Consider the following 20,245-nt stretch of genomic DNA (forward strand, 5'->3'; position numbering starts at 1 on the left):
CAGATCTTTTGACGGGAGCTGGGTGGTGGTGCTGGAGGTGACCGTGGTGGTAGTGGGTGGCCCGACCTGGCCCAAACCTGTGGGCTTGGGAGGGGCAGAATCCACAAGTCACCCAAACAGGTGCCTGTGTTCTGGAATGCTCCTTGTCCCCAAGAAGAGAGCAATCGTGACTACCCATATAGCTTCAAGAAAAATTACAAGTGAGGAGCGGCCAAAATGGGGTGTTCGCTGGGGCCTCACGTGGTTGTCCTGGACCAAAAGACAAGACAGAAAAGTCTGGAAAGCAGAGGCAGTGGGGAGCGGCGGAGCAAAACTACAACTCCCAACGTGCGCCGGTGCAGCGACGCCTGCGCACAGCGTGCGGGTTGCCCATGCGGCCCTAGGGCTGGGAGCGCTGCGCCGCTCCGCTGCTGGGGAGGCCATGGCGGAACCTTCCCAGGCCCCGACCCCGGCCACGGCCGCACAGCCCCGGGCCCTTCATTCCCCAGCCCCTGCCCCAACTCCGACTCCTGCGCCCAGCCCCGCTTCAGTCCCGACTCCGGCTCCCACTCCGGCACCAGCCCCCGCTCCAGCTGCAGCCCCAGCTGGGAGCACAGGGACTGGGGGGCCCGGGGTGGGAAGTGGAGGAACTGGGAGCGGGGGGGATCCGGCTCGACCTGGCCTGAGCCAGCAGCAGCGCGCCAGCCAGAGGAAGGCGCAAGTCCGGGGTCTGCCGCGTGCCAAGAAGCTTGAGAAGCTAGGGGTCTTCTCGGCTTGCAAGGTGGGGGCGGGGCCTACTGCGAATGGGCGGGGCTTGGGGCATCCCTGGGCTCCGGTGGAAATGGGGGTAAAGCTCTGGATACCGAGCGGCCCCAGCTCCACGGGTAAAGCGTCATACATCTGAACCTTCTGCCTCCAGGCCAATGAAACCTGTAAGTGTAATGGCTGGAAAAACCCCAAGCCCCCCACCGCACCCCGCATGGACCTGCAGCAGCCAGCTGCCAACCTGAGCGAGCTTTGCCGCAGCTGTGAGCACCCCTTAGGTAAGGCAGGCATCGCCCTTGGAGCTGGGGTGGAGGGCAAGTTCTGGATCCTGTTTGGACAGGTGACTTAAAAGCTACAAAGCCTCTTAGAAAAACCAGAGATCCCACCTCAAGAGAGATTAGGTTAGAGGTGTGTATGCTCCAAGAAAGGAGAAAAGAAATCTACCAGACAAGAAGAGGCAGGGACCATCCAAATACTAATATAAGGGCATTCGGTTTCAATGTTGGTCACACTGGGTAGAGGGAATAGGGTGTATCATGGCTGGTTGGGAAAAAGTGCAGGAAACCCAGTTGATTTCTGTACATTTTTCCCAACTCCATCACCTGTCCATTTTGAAGCTGACCATGTATCCCACTTGGAGAATGTGTCAGAGGATGAGATTAATCGACTGCTGGGGATGGTGGTGGATGTGGAGAATCTGTTCATGTCTGTTCACAAGGAGGAAGACACAGACACCAAGCAGGTTTATTTCTACCTCTTCAAGGTGAGCTTTCAGGGAATGAAGGTGTGAATCAAGGAGGTGACCCATTTGTGTGGGGGAGGGTCCACAGCTTTGAGCTCTGCTGTCCTCTACTCCTCTTTTTCTCTCCCCTCCAGCTCCTGCGGAAATGCATTCTACAGATGACCCGGCCTGTTGTGGAGGGGTCCTTGGGCAGCCCTCCTTTTGAGAAGCCTAACATTGAACAGGTGGGACGGGGAAGGTGGTAAGAGGAGAATTTGGGGCAGCTTGGAGGAGTGGGGAACCTCTGATGCCCTCTGTCTTCCTCAAGCCAAGAACAGGGGAGAGGTTCATAGAGGAGTATGTCCTGTGCTAACCTCAGCATGGGCATGGGGATGGGGAGGGGCATAGTGTCTCTTCACAGAGAGTCCCAGAGTGAGAGGAGCCTTGTCCCTACCCTCCTGGAGCGTCTTTATTTGGGTGAAAAGCCCCTGCTGGCTGATCATGCCTCCTTCCCTACCCTCCTTCTCAGGGTGTGCTGAACTTTGTGCAGTACAAGTTTAGTCACCTGGCTCCCCGAGAGCGGCAGACAATGTTCGAGCTCTCAAAGATGTTCCTGCTCTGCCTTAACTACTGGAAGCTTGAGACACCTGCCCAGTTTCGGCAGAGGTCCCAGTCAGAGGATGTGGCTACCTACAAGGTCAATTACACCAGGTAGGTCCAGCCAGCCACTCATGGGGGAGGCTTGTGAACCAGGTTCAGTGGTTTCCACCCTCACCTGCCAACCCTCTGCCTCCAGATGGCTGTGTTACTGCCATGTTCCCCAGAGCTGCGATAGCCTCCCCCGCTATGAGACTACCCACGTCTTTGGACGAAGCCTTCTACGGTCCATTTTCACTGTTACTCGCCGGCAGCTGCTGGAAAAGTTCCGAGTAGAAAAGGACAAGCTGGTGCCTGAGAAGAGGACCCTCATCCTTACTCACTTTCCCAAGTAAGGCTCAGTCTGGCCTGTTGGGGTTTTGCCCCAAGTTCACATCCTCGCTGTTGTCCCCTTTTTTCCAGGAAGGCTTCCTGGATTGCTCCCTCCTCTCCCTCCATGGGCCTTCTGGGATCTGGGTGTCTACCTGGCAGACTTGCCCATGGCCCAGAAGCAACTTGCTAGTATTTGCCTTTGCACGTACTAGTCTGGGGATGGCAGGTACATGGCCCGAGCTAACGCTACCCCCTCCCACACCCCTTGTAGATGTTACTAATTGTTTCCCATGGGAGCCTGGACACAGCCTCAGAATCCTTACCACCACAGCATTGCAAGAAACCAGAGTTTATGCATGAGGTGAAACCAGTTCCCACCTCTATTCTAGTCATTTCTGTAAACTTACCTCAGTTCCGCCACACCTTCCTCCCTTTTTAACCTGGCTTGTAGCTCTTCTGTTCAAAAAGTCTTTGCTGACTAATCCTGGCCCTCTAGTGCCCCTCCTGCCACCAGGTGGGAACAGGAGGTGGCAAGATGGGGTGGATTCTCAGCTCATTTTGATATTAAGGGGAGTGAGGGGACTCGGGTGACTTGGTGCCCTGCCTGACCACACAGCATGGATGGCATCAGCTCAGACCCTGTCTCCCTGTGCTGCCCATCATGGCAAAACTGGATCTCCGATCCCAGCCCTGGGTGTGTCCTGTCCTCTTACCTTCAATTAGAGGAAGCAGGGGGCTGTTTCTCCCCCTTCCAACTAGGGCTTCCCAGAGGGCGGAGGCTGTCTTCTCTCTCAGGCTCCCAGCCCCCTGAGAGCAGGTTTGTCTGGCTGGCCTCCAGTCCCTCTGGAGCCTGACCCAGACTGCAGCAGAGCTGGAGGACAGAGTTGTGGGACAGTCTATACCCTCTGCACAGATTCCTGTCCATGCTTGAGGAGGAGATCTACGGGGCAAACTCTCCTATCTGGGAGTCAGGCTTCACCATGCCACCTTCAGAAGGGACACAGTTGGTTCCCCGGCCAGGTATGTGGCACAATAGGCTCTGCGGGGTCTCTGCTTGGCTGAAAGAAGCGCCCCTCCCTCCTCCTGTGGGGTAAAAGAACTGGGAATGGCAGCAGTGGGAAAATGTGGGCAGGCTTGGCTGGGTCCGAGAGGGCTTGGATTCTTTTGAGGGACCTGCCAACACTTACTCCCTGTCCCTGATATTTTCTCTCTCTCAGCTACAGTCAGTGCAGCAGTTGTTCCCAGCACCCCCATCTTCAGCCCCACCATGGGCGGGGGCAGCAACAGCTCCCTGAGTCTGGATTCCGCAGGGGCCGAGCCCATGCCAGGTGCGTACTTGACCCCTGGCCTCTGACCTTTTCTCACCTTTCCTTCAGCCTTTCTGTCTCTGGGTGACCTTGCCAGCCTCCTCAGCAGGTGAGAAGAGGAAGCTTCCAGAGAACCTGACACTTGAGGATGCCAAGCGACTCCGTGTGATGGGCGATATCCCCATGGAGCTGGTCAACGAGGTCATGCTGACCATCACTGACCCTGCCGCCATGCTGGGGCCTGAGGTGAGCAGCCCAGCCTATTGTCCAGTGGGAGAAGGGAGCCCTCACCCCACCTGAGGCCCTTGCTCACCTCCCCTGCTCTATCTAGACAAGCCTGCTGTCAGCCAATGCAGCCCGGGATGAGACAGCCCGCCTGGAGGAGCGCCGCGGCATCATCGAGTTCCATGTCATCGGCAACTCGCTGACACCAAAGGCCAATCGGAGGGTGTTGCTTTGGCTTGTGGGGCTGCAGAATGTCTTCTCCCACCAGTTGCCACGCATGCCCAAGGAGTATATCGCCCGCCTCGTCTTTGACCCGTGCGTCCCTGGGTGGCCCCTACCCCCCCGGGGCACCACACACGAGAGCCTCTACTCCTTGGTTTCCCACTCCTCAAAATTGGGGGGCACCTTCCCAATTCTGAGGCCCAGCCTTTGAAAATTATTGCTCCCAAGTTCCTATCCCTGACCACAGTTCAGTCCTCTGGGGCTGTGGGGAGCTAAGGAGCACTAGGGGACAGGTAGGGACTGTGACATGCCCCCTTTCTTCTTAGGAAGCACAAGACTCTGGCTTTGATCAAAGATGGGCGGGTCATCGGTGGAATCTGCTTCCGAATGTTTCCCACCCAGGGCTTCACAGAGATTGTCTTCTGTGCTGTCACTTCAAATGAACAGGTCAAGGTGAGGACAGTGCCCCTGATCCCAGCCTCACCCCGCTGCCTGCTTAGGACAGGATAGGTGTGCTGCAGCAGCCTCAGCCCCTTAGTGGCCAGACAGTTCCTCACATACCCACAAGGTGGCAGCGGTACCTTGGTAATTGTACATTGTAAGGCCACACCTGTTGACAAATTGAGCCCAGGGATCAGCAACACTTTTTTTTTTTTTCCCAAAGCTGAAGGTGATCCAGGGATTCAGCCTAAATCCAGGACCACATGCGTGGTAGCCAGACGCTCTACCACTGAGCTCCACTCCTAGCCATCAGTGCTTTTTTTTTTTTTTTTTTTTTTAATATTTTTTAGTTGTTGTTGACACAATACCTTTATTTTATTTATATGTGGTGCTGAGGATCGAGCTCAGGGCCTCGCACATGCCAGGTGGGTGCTCTACCACTGAGCCACAACCCCAGCCCCATCAGTGCTTTTTAAGTGAACCTGTTTTTCTTCATCACGAGAACATTTACTTACTGTGGGGAATTAATAATTTACGGTAGCTCCACAGATAGCCCTGGTTTCTATCTTTTAATTATCACAATAGACCCACTTGTAGGGTCCCTCGTTCTTGTGTTTCATGTGACCTAGATGTTCGTGATCCTGATGTGTGGGAGACATTGTCTTCTCAAGATTCAAATGCTTTGATGAACAGGCCCCTGTGACTTCCCTTCTTCCCTACCATTCTAAGGCCCAGAGACTGAAAATCAGGCTATGTCGGTTTTGGATCCTGGCCCTTCTGCATCTGGCTAATTGACCTCAAATGCATTTCCTGGTATAGCTGTGTTTTGGTCTTGTCTTTTGTAAAATGGAGATGATAATGCCCGTCAGGGGCTGACTGGAGAGTCTGTCTGTGAAGTTAGCACGGGGCCTGGAAATCCAGCGACCTTCTTATCTCCCCACAAATGCCCTATCCTCTGCCATCCACCTTTCCTCCTTCCTGCCTTGGATCCCTGGCTGTCCACCTCCTTCCCAAGATGCCTTTCATCTCTATCACTAGAGGTGGTGGGGAGGCATCTTCAGCACTGGGCCCTCCCCACCTCCCCTCAGGGCTATGGCACTCACCTGATGAACCACCTGAAGGAGTATCACATCAAGCACAGCATCCTCTACTTCCTCACCTACGCTGATGAGTACGCCATTGGCTACTTCAAAAAGCAGGTAAGGCCTTCCCCACGTCTACCCACACTGCCTAGGGCCAGGGGTTACTCTGTCTAGCCCCTTGCTGTGGAGGAAGCCAAGTCCCTTTGTCCCTGTCCTACCTGGCATTTGGAGAAAGGCCTTCCTACCTGTCTTCCTTCCTCCTGCTGCTGCCCTAGGGGGGAACAGGGGCCAATGGGGCATGCCAGAATTGCGAGGCTCTTGGGGGTTGGGAAGGAGCGGCCAAGCTGGAACCTTTCTGGAGCCACACTGAGCCCTCACAGTGCCTTTGGGAGGTTCAGGAACAAGAGAGGAGACCGGGCACACATTGTCCCTCAGGTGCTCTTGGGGGAGGCAGTGAAAGTTGGGGAGTACTTGCTGATAGATTGGGTCTTACCTGTCCACCCTCTAGGGCTTCTCCAAGGACATCAAGGTGCCCAAGAGCCGCTACCTAGGCTACATCAAGGACTATGAGGGAGCAACACTGATGGAGTGTGAGCTGAACCCCCGGATCCCCTACACGGAGCTGTCCCACATCATCAAGAAGCAGAAAGAGGTGGTGTGCATGCACATCCGTGGGACTTTTCATGAGCACACATGGGGTGGGTTGGGCACATGTGTACCTATACCATGTGTAGATACGTGTGAGATGGGGACAGTCCAGGTCTTGGTTCTTGTCCTGCCTCTCAGGGGAAGTTGGGAGGTACTGGATTCGGGGGCAGTACAGCCTGGCTTTTCGTATTGGGGCTCTGACCACAGCCATGGGAATGGTGGTGGGTGTCTAGGGCTGGAGTTGGCCCCTCACACTCTTTTTTTCCCTTAGATCATCAAGAAGTTGATCGAGCGCAAACAGGCCCAGATCCGCAAGGTCTACCCTGGGCTCAGCTGCTTTAAGGAGGGTGTGAGGCAGATCCCTGTGGAGAGTGTCCCCGGCATTCGTGAGTAGGGTCCTGACTCGGGGTGGGAGGGTGTACGGCTTGGGGTATGGACAGGCATTCTTAGGAATGTTCTCTCACGCCCTACTTTGCAGGAGAAACAGGCTGGAAGCCATTGGGGAAGGAGAAGGGGTGAGTCTTTTGTGGAGGGAGTGGGTATTGGGGGGTGCGCAGAAGGACTCAGAGCCTCAGACTTGGCATCTCCCATCCCAGCAAGGAGCTGAAGGACCCTGACCAGCTGTACACAACCCTCAAAAACCTGCTGGCCCAAATCAAGGTAGGAAGACCAGGTTCCCTTCTGGGGTCGCTGCACCAGTGGCTGCAACTTCATGATTCAGTGTATACTGGGTGGCAGTCTCGGGTTGGGCAAGGTAACAGTGGGCAGGTCCCCAGCTCACCTCTTCTCTCTAGTCACACCCCAGTGCCTGGCCCTTCATGGAGCCTGTGAAGAAGTCAGAGGCCCCGGACTACTACGAGGTCATTCGCTTCCCCATTGGTGAGGACCCTCCATTTCTTCCCTTCTACTTCGGCCCCCAGATCAGCCCTGGGGAACAGCCCCAGCCACTGTCCTCAGCCTGTTAAAGGTATGCCCTCTCTGCTGCCATCCAGACCTGAAGACCATGACAGAGCGGCTGCGCAGCCGCTACTACGTGACCCGAAAGCTCTTTGTGGCCGACCTGCAGCGGGTGATCGCCAACTGCCGCGAGTACAACCCCCCCGACAGCGAGTATTGTCGCTGTGCCAGTGCGCTGGAGAAGTTCTTCTACTTCAAGCTTAAGGAAGGAGGACTCATCGACAAGTAGGCCCTGCGTTTGGACTGCAGCTGTGGCCTGCTGTGTCTCCATCGGATTCTCATCTGATCCCTTGGGCTGCCCTGCCCAGCTCCCTGACTCAGCTGAAGACACTCCAGCCGGGGACCCTCCAGTGCCTGATCCTGCAGGCCTTTCTGCCCTCAGGCACTACCCCAAGCCTGCAGCTCCGTCCCAGCCCTGATTGTGTCTGACCCTGGGAGATGGCTCCTGAGGGCCCCACCCCCAGAGAGGGGCTGGTGGCCAGAAGATGAACTCTGCCCAGCTAATGGCCCCCAGACCTGCTCCCCGCAGAGCTGTGGAGGCATGGAGGCCTGGGCCTGGCCCAGTTGGCTGTTTTCCTCAAGGACCAGGACTGCTAATTGTAGCTTCAGAGTGGGCTTCAGAGGTTGGAAGTTCAGACCCTTCTGGAGGGGCTGTGGCTCACCCTGCATTGTTCTGTCAGTCTGTCCCCTGGAAGGGGGGCATGGGGACCATTCATTCCCTGGCGTTAAATCCTTGGAGGGAATAATAAAGCTTTTTTTTTTTTTTTTAAACACCTTTTTTCTCTCTATTTGTGTGATTGTTTCTTTGGTGTATAATATAAAAGTTTCCAGAATTAGCATGTTTGTTGGGAGTTTCCCTGAAAACTCCCCGGGCCTTTCAAACATGGCGGCGGCTAGAATTCCCCGGGCCTTTCAGATAAGAAGCCCCTAATGCAATATGGTGGTGGGCAGATTACCAGTGGGCGGATAACAAGTTGTTTTGAAAATTCACTACTTGGTCCTTCCGTCTTCCGTCCTCTGAACAGTTGTGATCTCCAGGAATCTTATGCAGGGCGGACGTGCATGCACTGTAGGTGATGACCTGACCTTTACTATGATTGGCCCCGGAAGCTTCCTGGTCTAAGATAACTGACTTTTACTTTCTATATAAGCTAGCAGCAGTTCGAAATAAAGCGCTTCATCTTTGTCACTGCTATCTGTGTGTGCGTTTTGATCTCCGATGAGGAGCCTTGGCCTTTCAATGTTGACGTTTGCTCCTCCAATACCCTCTTGCAAACTGTAACCACTCATCCCCAGCCTAGTCCTATGCTCCACCTGCCTGGCTGAAGCCCCTCTTTTCCCCACTCCAGATTGTTCCTGGTCCACATGCCAGGGACAGCAGAGTTCAGAACACATGATACTGCTGGCTGCAAAATGGCAGAGGGCTGGCACACACCTGTAATCCCAGCAATTCAGGAGGCTGAGGCAGGAGGATCACAATAAGTTCAAGACCAACCTCAGCAACTTAGTGAGATCCTGTCTCCAGAAAAAAAGAGAAACCCTGTCTCAATAAAAAGGACAGGGATGTGACTCAGTGGTAAAGCATCCCTGGGTTAAATCCCCAGTATGGAACAAAAGGGGCAGGGCAGAGGGTATGTAGTGGCACCCCCTTTCTCCACAGAAAAGTCTTAACTGGAAATCTTCACCATGGCTGATTTTAGAACTATCAGCAAAAGAGTCTGCAAAAGAATTCAATGTAAATAAACTTTCTATTTTTCGGGTTGTCCTGTTTTACTTGGCCACTGGCCAGGAAGATACCAGTACTCCAGGTGCTGGACACCCTCTTAAAAGTTTTTCCCAAACGTATCCAGTATGGTAGTTTGTAGAAATGTGCAAATAAGGCCTCTGGCCTTGAGCTGGGCTTCACAGAGTTGTCTAAATTTTTTTTTTATTAGATGTTGATGGACCTTTATTTCAATTGTTTATTTTTATATGCGGTGCTGAGAATCGAATCCACTGCCTCACACATGCTAGGCAAGTGCTCTACCACTGAGTAACAAACCCAGTCCTGAGATGTCCACATTTATTTTATTTATTTATTTTTTTTTTTGTGGTGCTGGGGATTGAACCCAGGGCCTTGTGCATGCAAGGCAAGCACTCTACCAACTGAGCTATATCCCCAACCCAGATGTCTACATTTTTAAGATAAGTTACCAATTAGTCTCCATGGTAACAGCTGGCAGAGGAAGAAAAGGGGAGAAGAAGCTCTCCTCTTTTCAGGTGTTGTCATTGATGGGTTAACTTGCCCAAACAGTGAAAGAAAAAGCTGCTTTTATGTGAACTTTTGCAGACTGAACTTCTGAGCCCCTCCCCTTACATGCTGGGTATATAACTAAAACTACCTGGGGTTCAGGGGATTGATTGATTACAGCAAAAGCTGTGCCCTCTGAACCTGGCTGCAGCCAAATAAAACTGTTTCCTACTATCTTCGGTGCCTTGCCTCGTTTGTCCCTACAACACGTTAGTTCACAGGAGTGGGATGGGGATGTGGCTCAGTGGTAGAGCGCTCGCCTAGCATGTGTGAGGCATTGGGTTGGATCCTCAACACCTCATAAAGTAAAATAAAGACATTGTGTCCACCTATAACTAAAAATATACATATAAAAAAGTCACAGGAGTGGGGCTGGTGATGTGGCTCAAGCGGTAGCCTGCTTGCCTGGCATGCGTGTGGCCCGGGTTCGATCCTCAACACCACATACCAACAAAGATGTTGTGTCCGCCGAGAACTAAAAAATAAATATTAAAACTTCTCTCTCTCCAAAAAAAAAAAAAAAAAGTTAAAAAAAAAGTCACAGGAGCAATGAAAAGGCCTTCCTGTTAGTAACATTTTTTTTGGGGGGGGGGTACCAGGGATTGAACACAAAGGCGCTTAATCACTAAGCCACATTCCCAGCCCCCCCCCCTTTTTTTTGGTAGTAGGACACAACACATTTATTTTTGTGTGGTGCTGAGAATCAATCCAAGTGCCTTACACATGCCAGGCAAGTGCTCTACCACTGAGCCACAACCCCAGCACCCCCAACTCTTTTTATTTTAAAACCGTCTGGCTAAATTGCTTAGAACCTCAATAAATTGCTGAGGCTGGCTTTGAACTCGAGATCCTCCTGCCTTAGCCTCCAGAGTTGCTGGGATTATAGGCATGGGCTTCGTTGCTCAGCTGTCAGTAACTTTTCTATCTCTGCCCCAGGTGCACCAAATTCTTTCCCCCGAGGTAGGGATTGGGCTGGGCTTCAAATGGTCTGGCTCCTCCCCTCAGTTTCAGTTTCAGTTTCTCTGATTCTGAAAGGGGCTTTCCAGGGCTGCCCAGAGAACCAGGCTGGGCTGGGATCCCGGGTAGGCTGTGTTACTCTGGCCTCTCCCCTCTTGGCCAGAGCAGCTTCTAGGTGGGTTCTGAGGGTACCTTGCTCCACCTTCCACAAATGGAATAGAGTCCTGTGAGGTTGGGAGCCAGGGAATCTGAGCACCATTCCATTCCAGAATGGAGCTGCGACCTTACCAGTGGGAAGTGATCAAGCCCGCTCTGGAGGGCAAGAACATCATCATATGGCTGCCCACTGGCTCCGGGAAGACCCGGGCAGCTGCTTATGTGGCCAAGAGGCATCTAGAGACTGTGGATGGAGCCAAGGTTGTGGTGCTAGTCAACAGGGTAAGTGATCCACCCTCCCTGCAGTGGGGTCTCAGGCAATTTGTGGTCCTCTCCAGAGCTGCTGTGGCCCCGAAGCTCACCTGTTTTTTTCACCCTCGTCCAGGACCCAGCCATGTCATGAGGGTCACCTTTCCTCTCACCCACTCCCCAGGCTGCTGATCCACCTTTCTCTTTCTCCCCCACACCCAGGTGCATCTGGTAACCCAGCATGCTGAGGAGTTCAGTCGCATGCTAGATGGACGCTGGACCATGACAACCCTGAGTGGGGACATGGGGCCACGAGCTGGCTTTGGCCACATGGCCCGAAGCTATGACCTGGTCATCTGTACAGCTGAGCTGCTACAGATTGCACTGACCAGCCCTGAGGAGGAGGAGCACGTGGAACTCACAGGTAAGACTGTGGGCATGGGAAAGGGCATACACCTGAGCTGTTCTTGAGTCAGATACCGGGAGTTTTTTTAGGGGGGTGTAAGTTCGCATTCGCCAAACCCCACCTATACTAGTGGAAACAGACCTGGCTGCGTTGCAGGATCTTGGGCACGTTCCTTTCCCCAGCTGAGCCTTGGTTTACTAATCTGTAAATTGGGAGGTAAATTGGCTGCATGTTGTGAAGGGAAGGAGTTCTCAGATGGGTGGGGGAGCTTCATGAAACAAAGCTTATTGTAGGAAAGGTTGTGCAAACCTAAGTCCCAGCTTTCCCTCTTGTGCCCTCAGCCTTCTCCTTGATTGTGGTGGATGAGTGTCACCACACACACAAGGATACCATCTACAACAACATCCTCAGCCGGTACCTACAGCATAAGCTGCAGAGGGCACGGCCCCTACCCCAGGTGCTGGGTCTCACAGCCTCCCCAGGCACTGGTGGGGCCTCCAAGCTCAGCGGGGCCATTGACCACATCCTACAGGTCAGCTTGACCCCTGTGGCCCTCCCACCATCATACCCACCAAGGACCTCCTGCCTGCCTGTACCCCATGCCCAGCAGCTCTCCCGGGCTCTCTGTGGTGGGGTCCAGGCCAACTTCCTCACCCAAGGTCCAGCCTCTAATGACTTCTTATGACATTTAGATTAAGCTCACTTAGAAAGTCCCCTGTGCAGATCTAGCCCCTGCCTCTCCAACCTCAGTTCCCATGCTGTCCCCTGCATGCAATCTACAGCTACACTGACTTTTTTTTTTCTTCTGTATCTTGAACATGTTGTATTCGGTCTCATCTCCAGACATCTGCACTTAACCATCCTTTTTTGCCAGGAATGGTGATCTCCTTAAACTGACCCCACCTGATTTCTTCTGATTCACCCAGCAACTTCCCCCACACCTATACCTCACCCCCACCCTGTCCTGGAGTTGACCTCTGGGGCACTCTGCCACTGAATCACAGCCCTTTTCATTTATTTATTTTTTGGTGGTGCTGGGGATCGAACCTAGGACCTTGTGCATGTGAGGCAAGCACTCTACCAACTGAGCTATATCCCCAGCCCTATTTTCTTTTTATTTTGAGACAGAGTCTTGTTAAATTACTGAGGCTGGCCCCAAACTAGTGACTCTTCTGCCTCAGCCTTCCAGGTAGCTAGGATTACAGGTGTGTGCCACCATGCCTGGCCACTGGACACTTTAATGTCCTTCTTCATAGTTTTCCTTGGTCATCCCCATGCTCTCTATCACATCATCCAGCTTTAGTCTCTTCTGAGCTCATTAATACTGACACACTCTTATTTTAGTATTCTTTTGACTGTTTATTAACCATCTCTCCCATCCCAGCCTAAGTTCCTTTCTGTCCCCAGTGCCTAGAATATTAGCAATGCAGAGAGGGCAAGCAAAACATTTGTGGAAGTGAATCACATGTTGAAGAATGAAACTCCCCATGACCCTGCTTCAGGCTCTCCTATCTTCAGCTGGGACCCATCCTGCCTCAAAAGTTCGGCTCACTGCCCCCATAGAACCTTCCCTTTTCCAGTGAAGCCTTCTCTGTTGCCCCCAGCTCTGTGCTAACTTGGATACATGGCGCATCATGTCACCTGAGAAATACCGCTCCCAGCTGCAAGAGCACAGTCCAAAGACATGCAAGCAGTACGACCTCTGCCACAGGCGCAGGCAGGTATGTGGGGGGAGGGGCACCAAGTGGGCATAGGGTCATGTGTGCTGTTAGGGAACCTGGGTTTGAGCATTATTGACTAGACCCTCACTAGCTCTGGGACTTCAGGTCTCTTATGAACCTCCACTTATCCTTTCTGTGCAATGAGGCATATACAGCCCATGGCCACAGAGGTGCGAGCAGCCGACTGTTTGGATTGGCTCAGATGGCACTGGGGCCATCATCAAAGCCCTACGCATGCTGTGGGTTGCTCTGCAAGCTGTGAAGCTGGAACACTTTGTGATGAGGTTGTATCAAGTTCTTTCTTTCATTAGAGACACTGTCTGGGTCTGCTATGATAGGGCTGGACGAGGACTAGGCATCACTGTGCCCAGACCAGGGGACAAGGGTACGTAGTAGGTAAAAGAGCAGGAGCTGGATCCAGAAACCTGGTCCCAGCCCCCAGCCAGGGCTCCACACTCTAGCCCCGCCCCCGACGCTGGAGTGCTCACCCCTCAGATGAAATCCAGGGGGATCCCCTAGTGGGTGCCCATCCAGTGTGTAAGGGGGTCCCTTCACTCACTCCTCTTGCCAGGACCCATTTAGGGATTTGCTAAAGAAACTCATGGATCAAATCCACAACTACCTGGAGATGCCAGAGTTGAGCCGGGACTTTGGAACGCAGATGTATGAGCAGCAGGTGGTGGAGCTGAGCAAGTCTGGTGAGACCCGCAGCTGGAGGGAAGGGCTATGTTACTCAATTGGCCGGCTGGGGGGGTGGGGGGCTTGGGACGGAGCTTAGCCGCAGCCCTGACCCTGCGCCCGCCCTTGCACCGCTTCTCCCCAGCTGCCGAGGCGGGGCTCCAGCAGCGACGCGTGTATGCCCTTCACCTGCGGCGCTACAACGACGCACTGCTCATCCATGACACTGTCCGCGCAGTGGACGCCCTGACCTCTCTGCAGGATTTCTACCACAGGGAACGTGCCACCAAAACCCAGATCCTGCGTGCTGAGCGCTTGCTGCTGGCACTGTTCGATGGTGAGGCATGGAGATTCAAAACTGGACCAGGGGTCAGAGACCTGCCAGGGCCCAGGTGCCAACACGGGCTGGAAAGGTGCTGGGGGCCCTTCTTTTCGAACCAAAATCCAAGGCCATGGATAGGACAGGTCTATTTCCTCATTTATGAGAATTTACATAGTTTTTTTTAATTAATATTTTGAGACATTTTAAGAACCAGTTAGTTGGGAGTGGACCCGAAATTCTGGGGTGTGTGTTTCCTTTAGGCTGAGAAAGCAAACCATAGCATCAGAGTGAAATTTAAGGTTGGAAGCCTCAGCACAGTCTGGAGTCGAGAAACCCAAGGTCAAATCAATCTGGGTAGCAGAGGTCATCTTGAAAACCTCCATGGTGGGGCTCCAGCCACCAACTCTGTAGCTGAGTTTAGGAGGGCTGCTGGCCAGAGATCTGTGAGCAAAGGACTGGTCTCGAGAGTTGGGCCTGACAGCCACCTTTAAGTATGCAATGTGTAGGAACAAGTGTCCTTCCCTGTAGCCCCCCTGTGCTCTGCAGTCCTATCTCTGTGGGCACCCCCTTCCCCAGTCCCCCCTTCCCCAGTTCCTCACTCCCCCCTTCCCCAGTTCCTCACTCCCCCCTTCCCCAGTTCCTCACTCCCCCCTTCCCCATTTTCCTCACTCCCCCCTTCCCCAGTTCCTCAGTCCCTCCTTCCCCAGCTCCCCAACCCTCTCTTCCCCTATCCCCCCTTCCCCAATCCCCTTCTTCCCAGACTTGAGCCCTGTGTCCCTGTTTTGGGGTTTTCTGCAGGTCACAAGGATATGCTGACCCGATTGGCAACTCACGGCCCTAAGAACCCAAAACTAGAGATGCTCGAACAGATTCTGCTGAAGCAGTTCGGGAGCCCTGACAACCCCCGTGGCATCATCTTTACCCGAACCCGCCAGAGTGCTCACTCCCTCCTGCTCTGGCTCCAGCAGCAGCCGGGCCTGCAGTCAGTGGACATCAGGGCTCAGCTGCTGATTGGAGCTGGGAACAGCAGCCAGACCACCCACATGACCCAGGTGGGGGCTGTGGAGAATGATGCTGGGGCTGCAAGGGTTCCCTAGGGGAGAAGTGGGGCAGGGTCTTCAGCACAGAATAACGGGGGCAGGGTGACCATCAGGGAAAGGGATCTCGAATATCTCCAGGCAGAGAGCTGCAGCCAACACTGAGATCCCTGGCACTGAAGGTACCCCCAATGTGGGAGTCCCTGGGGCAGGGAGAGGGGTTTAGGGGCATATGGGGAAACAGGTAGGTGATGTAGTTCCTTAGGGCAGGGGAACGGGAATCTGGGGGTTTCTTGTGGGAAAACAGTGCCTGGAGTTCTGGGGTAGAAGAACAGGGACCTTTAGGGGTTCTTAGGGGAGATAGAGATTGGATGGTTATCTGGAAAGGTAGGCAGGATCCTGGGGCATTGGGATAGAGGTGGGTCTCTAGATTCCTAGGGAAATAGAACAAGATAGTGAAAGGGCTGTACCCGGAGAGGCTGTACCCGGAGAGGCTGCTCTGGCAGGTAGCAGGGCCTAACCCCACTAGTCTTTGTCCTCCTTCCCACAGAGGGACCAGCAAGAAGTGATCCGGAAGTTCCGACTTGGCTCTCTGAACCTTCTGGTAGCCACAAGCGTGGCTGAGGAGGGATTGGACATAGCCCACTGCAATGTGGTTGTGCGTTATGGGCTCCTCACCAATGAAATCTCCATGGTCCAGGTGCTCAAAGCCCTCCCCCTCCACAGCCCTCAGAGGAGCCCCTCATCTTCCTCCCCCTCCTCCCCCTCCTTCCCATCATCTTCCTCTCCCTCCTCCCCATCATCTTCCTCCCCCTCCTCCCCGTCATCTTCCTCCCCCTCCTCCCCGTCATCTTCCTCCCCCTCCTCCTCCTCCTCCTCCTCCCCCTTCTCCTCATCCTCCTCCTCCCCCTCCTCCTCATCCTCCTCCTCCCCCTCCTCACCCTCCTCCTCCTCCTCCCCATTTTCCTTCTCCCCCTCCTCCCCATTTTCCTCCTCCCCCTCCTCCCCCTCCTCCCCCTCCCCCCCCTCCTCCCCCTCCTCCCCCTCCTCCCCCTCCTCCCCCTCCTCCCCCTCCCCCTCTTCCTCCTCTCCTCCTCCTCCCCCTCTTCCTCCTCTCCTCCTCCTCATCTTCCTCCTCCCCATCTTCCTCCTCCCCTCCTCCCCATCTTCCTCCTCCCCTCCTCCCCATCTTCCTCCTCCCCTCCTCCCCATCTTCCTCCTCCCCATCTTCCTCCTCCCCTCCTCCCCATCTTCCTCCTCCCCTCCTCCCCATCTTCCTCCTCCCCTCCTCCCCCATCTTCCTCCTCCCCCCTCCTCATCTTCCTCCTCCCGATTTCTTCCTCATCTTCCTCCTCCCCAGGCAAGGGGCCGTGCCCGGGCTGGTCAGAGCTTGTACTCATTTGTGGCCACAGAGGGCAGTCGGGAACTGCGGAGGGAGCTGACCAATGAGGCGCTGGAGGCTCTGATGGAGCAGGCAGTGGCAGCTGTGCAGAGGATGGACCAGGCCGAGTACCAGGCCAAGGTCTGTGGGCTGTCTGGGGAGGGACAGGCTGTTTCTGAACCATCCAAACCTCCACCTGGCAGGTCTGTGTACCCACTCACGCTCCCCGTGTGTTCCTTTCCCTTGGCAGCTAGCCTTGCTCACCAGGGGGAGGTTTGGATCCTTTAGAAAAAGATAGGGGTCGGGGCAGGGCTGCTTAGGAAGGCAGTGCTTGTCTCCAAAGGGCCATGTCTGAGGCTTTTCATTTACCCTTACCACTAGACACTTTCTATATCTGAGTCCTTCTGGAACCAGGCGGGGTAGGGGAAGAGAAGGCACATGTGCAAGACAAGCCCAGAATCGGGACTGTGTCAGCTCTCCAGAGGCAAAATCACCCTCATCCAGCCTTGTCCAGAGTGGTCCTGCTTTGTGCCTGTTGTCCCAGCATAATTATTAATGATGCCCCCTGACAGATTCAAGAAGCAGCTTTGGCCAGGAGTGGTGGCACGTGCCTGTAATACCAGCTGCTCAGGAGGTTGAGGCAGGAAGATCACGAGTTCAAAGCCAGCCTCAGCAACTTAAGTGCCAAGCAACGCAGTGAGACCCTGTCTCTAAATAAGATACTAAATAGGGCTAGGGATGTGGCTCAGGGTTGAGTGCCCGAGTTCAATCCCTGGTACCCCAAAACCAAAACAAACAAAACAGCTTTGCATGAAATCCTAGAAAGAGGGGACAGAGATTCAGTATGAAACCTACTCTTCCCCCATCTCCATAAAATTTTTCTCAAAGGGTTTCAAAACCTCCTGGGAAGATTAAGGAAAGTTCCTTCTGGGTATAAATTATCTGAGGAGTCCTTTGGCCCCTGGAGCATTCCTGGAGTCAGGTCTTATGGGCTCCAGCCATGCCCTGGTATCCCCTTCCCAGATCCGGGATCTGCAGCAGGCAGCCCTGATCAAACGAGCAGCCCGGGCCGCCCAACAGGAGAGTCAGAGGCGGCAGTTTTCAGCGGAGCATGTGCAACTACTCTGCATCAACTGTATGGTGGCAGTGGGCCATGGGAGTGACCTGCGGAAAGTAGAGGGCACCCACCACGTCAATGTGAACCCCAACTTCTCGTAAGACCTGTGGAAGGGGATGGGAGGGAGGGAGGGAGGGAGGTAGGATGGGGGACTGCCAATCTCTTCTATCCAGACAGTGCCTTGAGGAGTTAAAGAACATTTTAATCAGTACTGAATTGGTACTGATTTTGCATTTTCTTTTTTTAGCATATATGTGTGGTGATGGGGATCAAATCCAGGGGTGCTTTACCCCCATGAGATGCATTCCCAGACCTTTTTATTTTTGTAAAATTTTGAGGCAGGATCTTGCTAAATGGCTTAGGCTAGCCTCAAACATGCAATCCTCCTGCCTCCACCTCCCTTATAGCTAGGATTACAGGCATGCTGTACTGTTCCCTACTTAGTTTTGCGCTTTCACAGTACTCTGGTCAGACAGGTTTATCCTCACCCCATTTTACAAGTGAGAAAATTGAGACCAGAGAAACTGAACAACTCGCCCAGCTTCCGTGGCCACTGTGATCAAGAATTGGAGTTTGGGATGCATGCCCCATGTTGACTGTCCACAAACTGGCCCCCTGGCCCTACCTACTCTGAGGACAACAAGAGAGGCTGGCTTCTCAGGCATGGCAGTGTGTACCGGTTGTCTCAGCTCCTCTGGAGGTTAAGGCAGGAGGAGCACTTAAGCCCAAGAGTTCAAGGCCAGCCTGGGCAATCAAGGTCCAAGCTCAAAAAGAAGGAAAAAAAGGAAGGAGAGGCTCAGTTGTCCCTGAGTCATCCCACATCCTTTGTCTCCTAGGGGGTAACCTTGCCCCAGCCTCCATCCATTCATTAGGTGCCTGCTGTATGCCAGGACACTCTGCCAAGGATCTTCACACAGGTTCCCTCTTTGGAGGAGGTAGCCTTTCAAATGGGTTGGATTTGAATGTGGCAAGATCAGAGGGACAGAGCTGATGGGACACAGGATGGGAATAATTCCAGTTGACCTGAGTGGAAGGGAACATGAGTGATGAGGTTCAAAAAGCATGGACCAGCCCATGGTGGATGGATGTTGAAGGTGGGCCTGGACAGTCCAGGCTTTATCCAGGAGGCAGTGAGGAGTGTTGGATGGATTCTGAGCAAGGGAATGTCAGGGAAGATATTTCCTTGGGGGTCGGTGGGTTCGGGAATAAGGATTGAAGGAAGAGATCCGTCAGACTTTGAAATTTTCCAGGTAGGGGATGCTGAGGCCTGAACATGGGTGGAGGGGAATGGCATGAGGCCACACAGGCAGAGCTAATTGAAGATCAGATTTCCTGGCCCTGGGAATTCTGTGCCTCTGGATAGGCATGTCCAAGACCGAGGCAGAAGCTCAGCCAACTAGAGGGCATGAGGTCTGGGTAGAGTGGGTCCATAAGGGCTATGGCCATTCCCATTCCCCTTCAGGATCTACTATAATGTCTCCCGGGAGCCCGTCGTCATTGACAGAGTCTTTAAGGACTGGAGACCAGGGGGTACCATTAGCTGCAGGAACTGTGGTGAGGTAAGTGCCTGGGCCATGTCCCAGTCCCCAGAGCTCTGAGCCCTTCTGCAAAAGCCCTCATGTGGGAGAAGGCCTAGGGTCTGCCCCCAGGGAACCTTCATTAGGAAGAGGGAGCCAGCCCTGCCCCAGAAGCTCCCAGTCTGAGGAAGGTGGTCTGGAGCCCACATTTTGATGAGGGTGCTAACTCCCAATCTCGAGTGGGAGGCAGGACTAACACAGAATTCTACCTTGAGGAGAGGAGCCCAATCTGAGGCAAGAGACCAGATCCTGCACTCTGTCCCACCCCCAGGTTTGGGGTCTGCAGATGATCTACAAGTCCGTGAATCTACCAGCACTCAGAATCCGCAGCATGCTGCTGGAGACCCCCCGAGGGCGGATCCAGGCCAAAAAATGGTCCCGAGTGCCCTTCCCAGTGGCTGACTTCAACATCCTGCAAGACTGTGCCCAGGGCCTGTCTGATCTTTCCCTGGAATGACTACCTCATCCTGCAATGTCTGACTCAAACTGCAGGGGGCAGTAGAGTCCACAACAGCCATCATCTTTCTCTGGGAAAACCCTTGGTCCAAGCCTCTCCTTCCTGAGTCACCAGCCCTAGGCACTGTGCTGACCAGCTACAAAAGAACCCTTGGGCACCCTTGTTGTCTTCAAATCCAATAAAGAAGCAACTGGAAGGCCACAGCTCAGCCCCAGGCCCATGGACCCACATATACTCGCCCTTTCTGTGTCTCTCTCTGTCTCTCTCTCTCTGTCTCTCTCTCCCCCCCCCTCTTCCTCCCCCCCCCACACTCTCACACATTTGCACTGGATGGAGTTGGGGAAATTGAGGCAGGAGAATTGCCATACTGTACTAGGAATAACTTTTCTTTCCTGCCAAAGCCATTTGTTTTCTTGGGGTTCCTCATAAAGTTAAAAATAAAATGGAAAAATGGGTAGAAATGTGTAGTATTTTATTTTGGTACCATGGATTGAATCCAGGGGTGCTTTACTACTAAGCCACATCCCCAGCCCTTTTTTATGTTTTAGAGTCAGAGTTTTGCTTAGTTGCTTAGGTCCTCA

At 53.7% G+C, this 20,245-nt stretch overlaps 2 protein-coding genes across 4 annotated transcripts; both read left to right on the plus strand.

Moving 5' to 3' along the window:
- The first annotated feature begins 350 nt into the window (after positions 1-350).
- KAT2A (lysine acetyltransferase 2A) lies at positions 351-7,950 on the plus strand. Of its 2 annotated transcripts, none has more exons than XM_081271346.1 (18): positions 351-760; positions 899-1,022; positions 1,362-1,507; positions 1,621-1,710; positions 1,995-2,176; positions 2,262-2,453; positions 3,348-3,454; positions 3,652-3,762; positions 3,851-3,987; positions 4,073-4,281; positions 4,515-4,641; positions 5,718-5,828; positions 6,220-6,363; positions 6,631-6,745; positions 6,838-6,874; positions 6,956-7,019; positions 7,154-7,238; positions 7,352-7,949. In XM_081271346.1, the coding sequence occupies exons 1-18, from the start codon at positions 422-424 to the stop codon at positions 7,543-7,545; spliced, it is 2,514 nt and encodes an 837-aa protein (XP_081127472.1). In that variant the 5' UTR covers positions 351-421; the 3' UTR covers positions 7,546-7,949. The 2 variants fall into 2 exon arrangements, with proteins under 2 accessions (XP_081127472.1, XP_081127471.1); XM_081271345.1 differs by having other exon boundaries at positions 384-760; positions 3,848-3,987; positions 7,352-7,950.
- A 2,695-nt stretch (positions 7,951-10,645) lies between these two features.
- On the plus strand, positions 10,646-19,992 carry DHX58 (DExH-box helicase 58). Of its 2 annotated transcripts, XM_081271385.1 has the most exons (13): positions 10,646-10,738; positions 10,833-11,001; positions 11,191-11,392; positions 11,716-11,906; positions 12,979-13,095; positions 13,667-13,793; positions 13,919-14,110; positions 14,894-15,147; positions 15,683-15,832; positions 16,493-16,654; positions 17,537-17,727; positions 19,093-19,189; positions 19,479-19,992. In XM_081271385.1, the coding sequence occupies exons 2-13, from the start codon at positions 10,834-10,836 to the stop codon at positions 19,662-19,664; spliced, it is 2,037 nt and encodes a 678-aa protein (XP_081127511.1). In that variant the 5' UTR covers positions 10,646-10,738; position 10,833; the 3' UTR covers positions 19,665-19,992. The 2 variants fall into 2 exon arrangements, with proteins under 2 accessions (XP_081127511.1, XP_081127512.1); XM_081271386.1 differs by having other exon boundaries at positions 10,666-11,001.
- Positions 19,993-20,245: the final 253 nt, after the last annotated feature.

The sequence above is a fragment of the Spermophilus citellus genome (genome assembly GCF_964194105.1).
Source record: "Spermophilus citellus genome assembly, chromosome: 17".
NCBI lineage: Eukaryota > Metazoa > Chordata > Mammalia > Rodentia > Sciuridae > Spermophilus > Spermophilus citellus.

Coding starts and splice junctions, on each gene's coding strand:
- KAT2A (XM_081271345.1), top strand. CDS start 422: ATGGCGGAACCTTCCCAGGCCCCGACCCCGGCCACGGCCGCACAGCCC. Junction 3,763..3,847: donor AGGGGCCGAGCCCATGCCAG/GTGCGTACTTGA, acceptor CAGCCTCCTCAG/CAGGTGAGAAGAGGAAGCTT. Junction 7,239..7,351: donor GGTCATTCGCTTCCCCATTG/GTGAGGACCCTC, acceptor GCTGCCATCCAG/ACCTGAAGACCATGACAGAG.
- DHX58 (XM_081271385.1), top strand. CDS start 10,834: ATGGAGCTGCGACCTTACCAGTGGGAAGTGATCAAGCCCGCTCTGGAG. Junction 11,907..12,978: donor CCATTGACCACATCCTACAG/GTCAGCTTGACC, acceptor TGTTGCCCCCAG/CTCTGTGCTAACTTGGATAC. Junction 15,148..15,682: donor AGACCACCCACATGACCCAG/GTGGGGGCTGTG, acceptor TCCTTCCCACAG/AGGGACCAGCAAGAAGTGAT.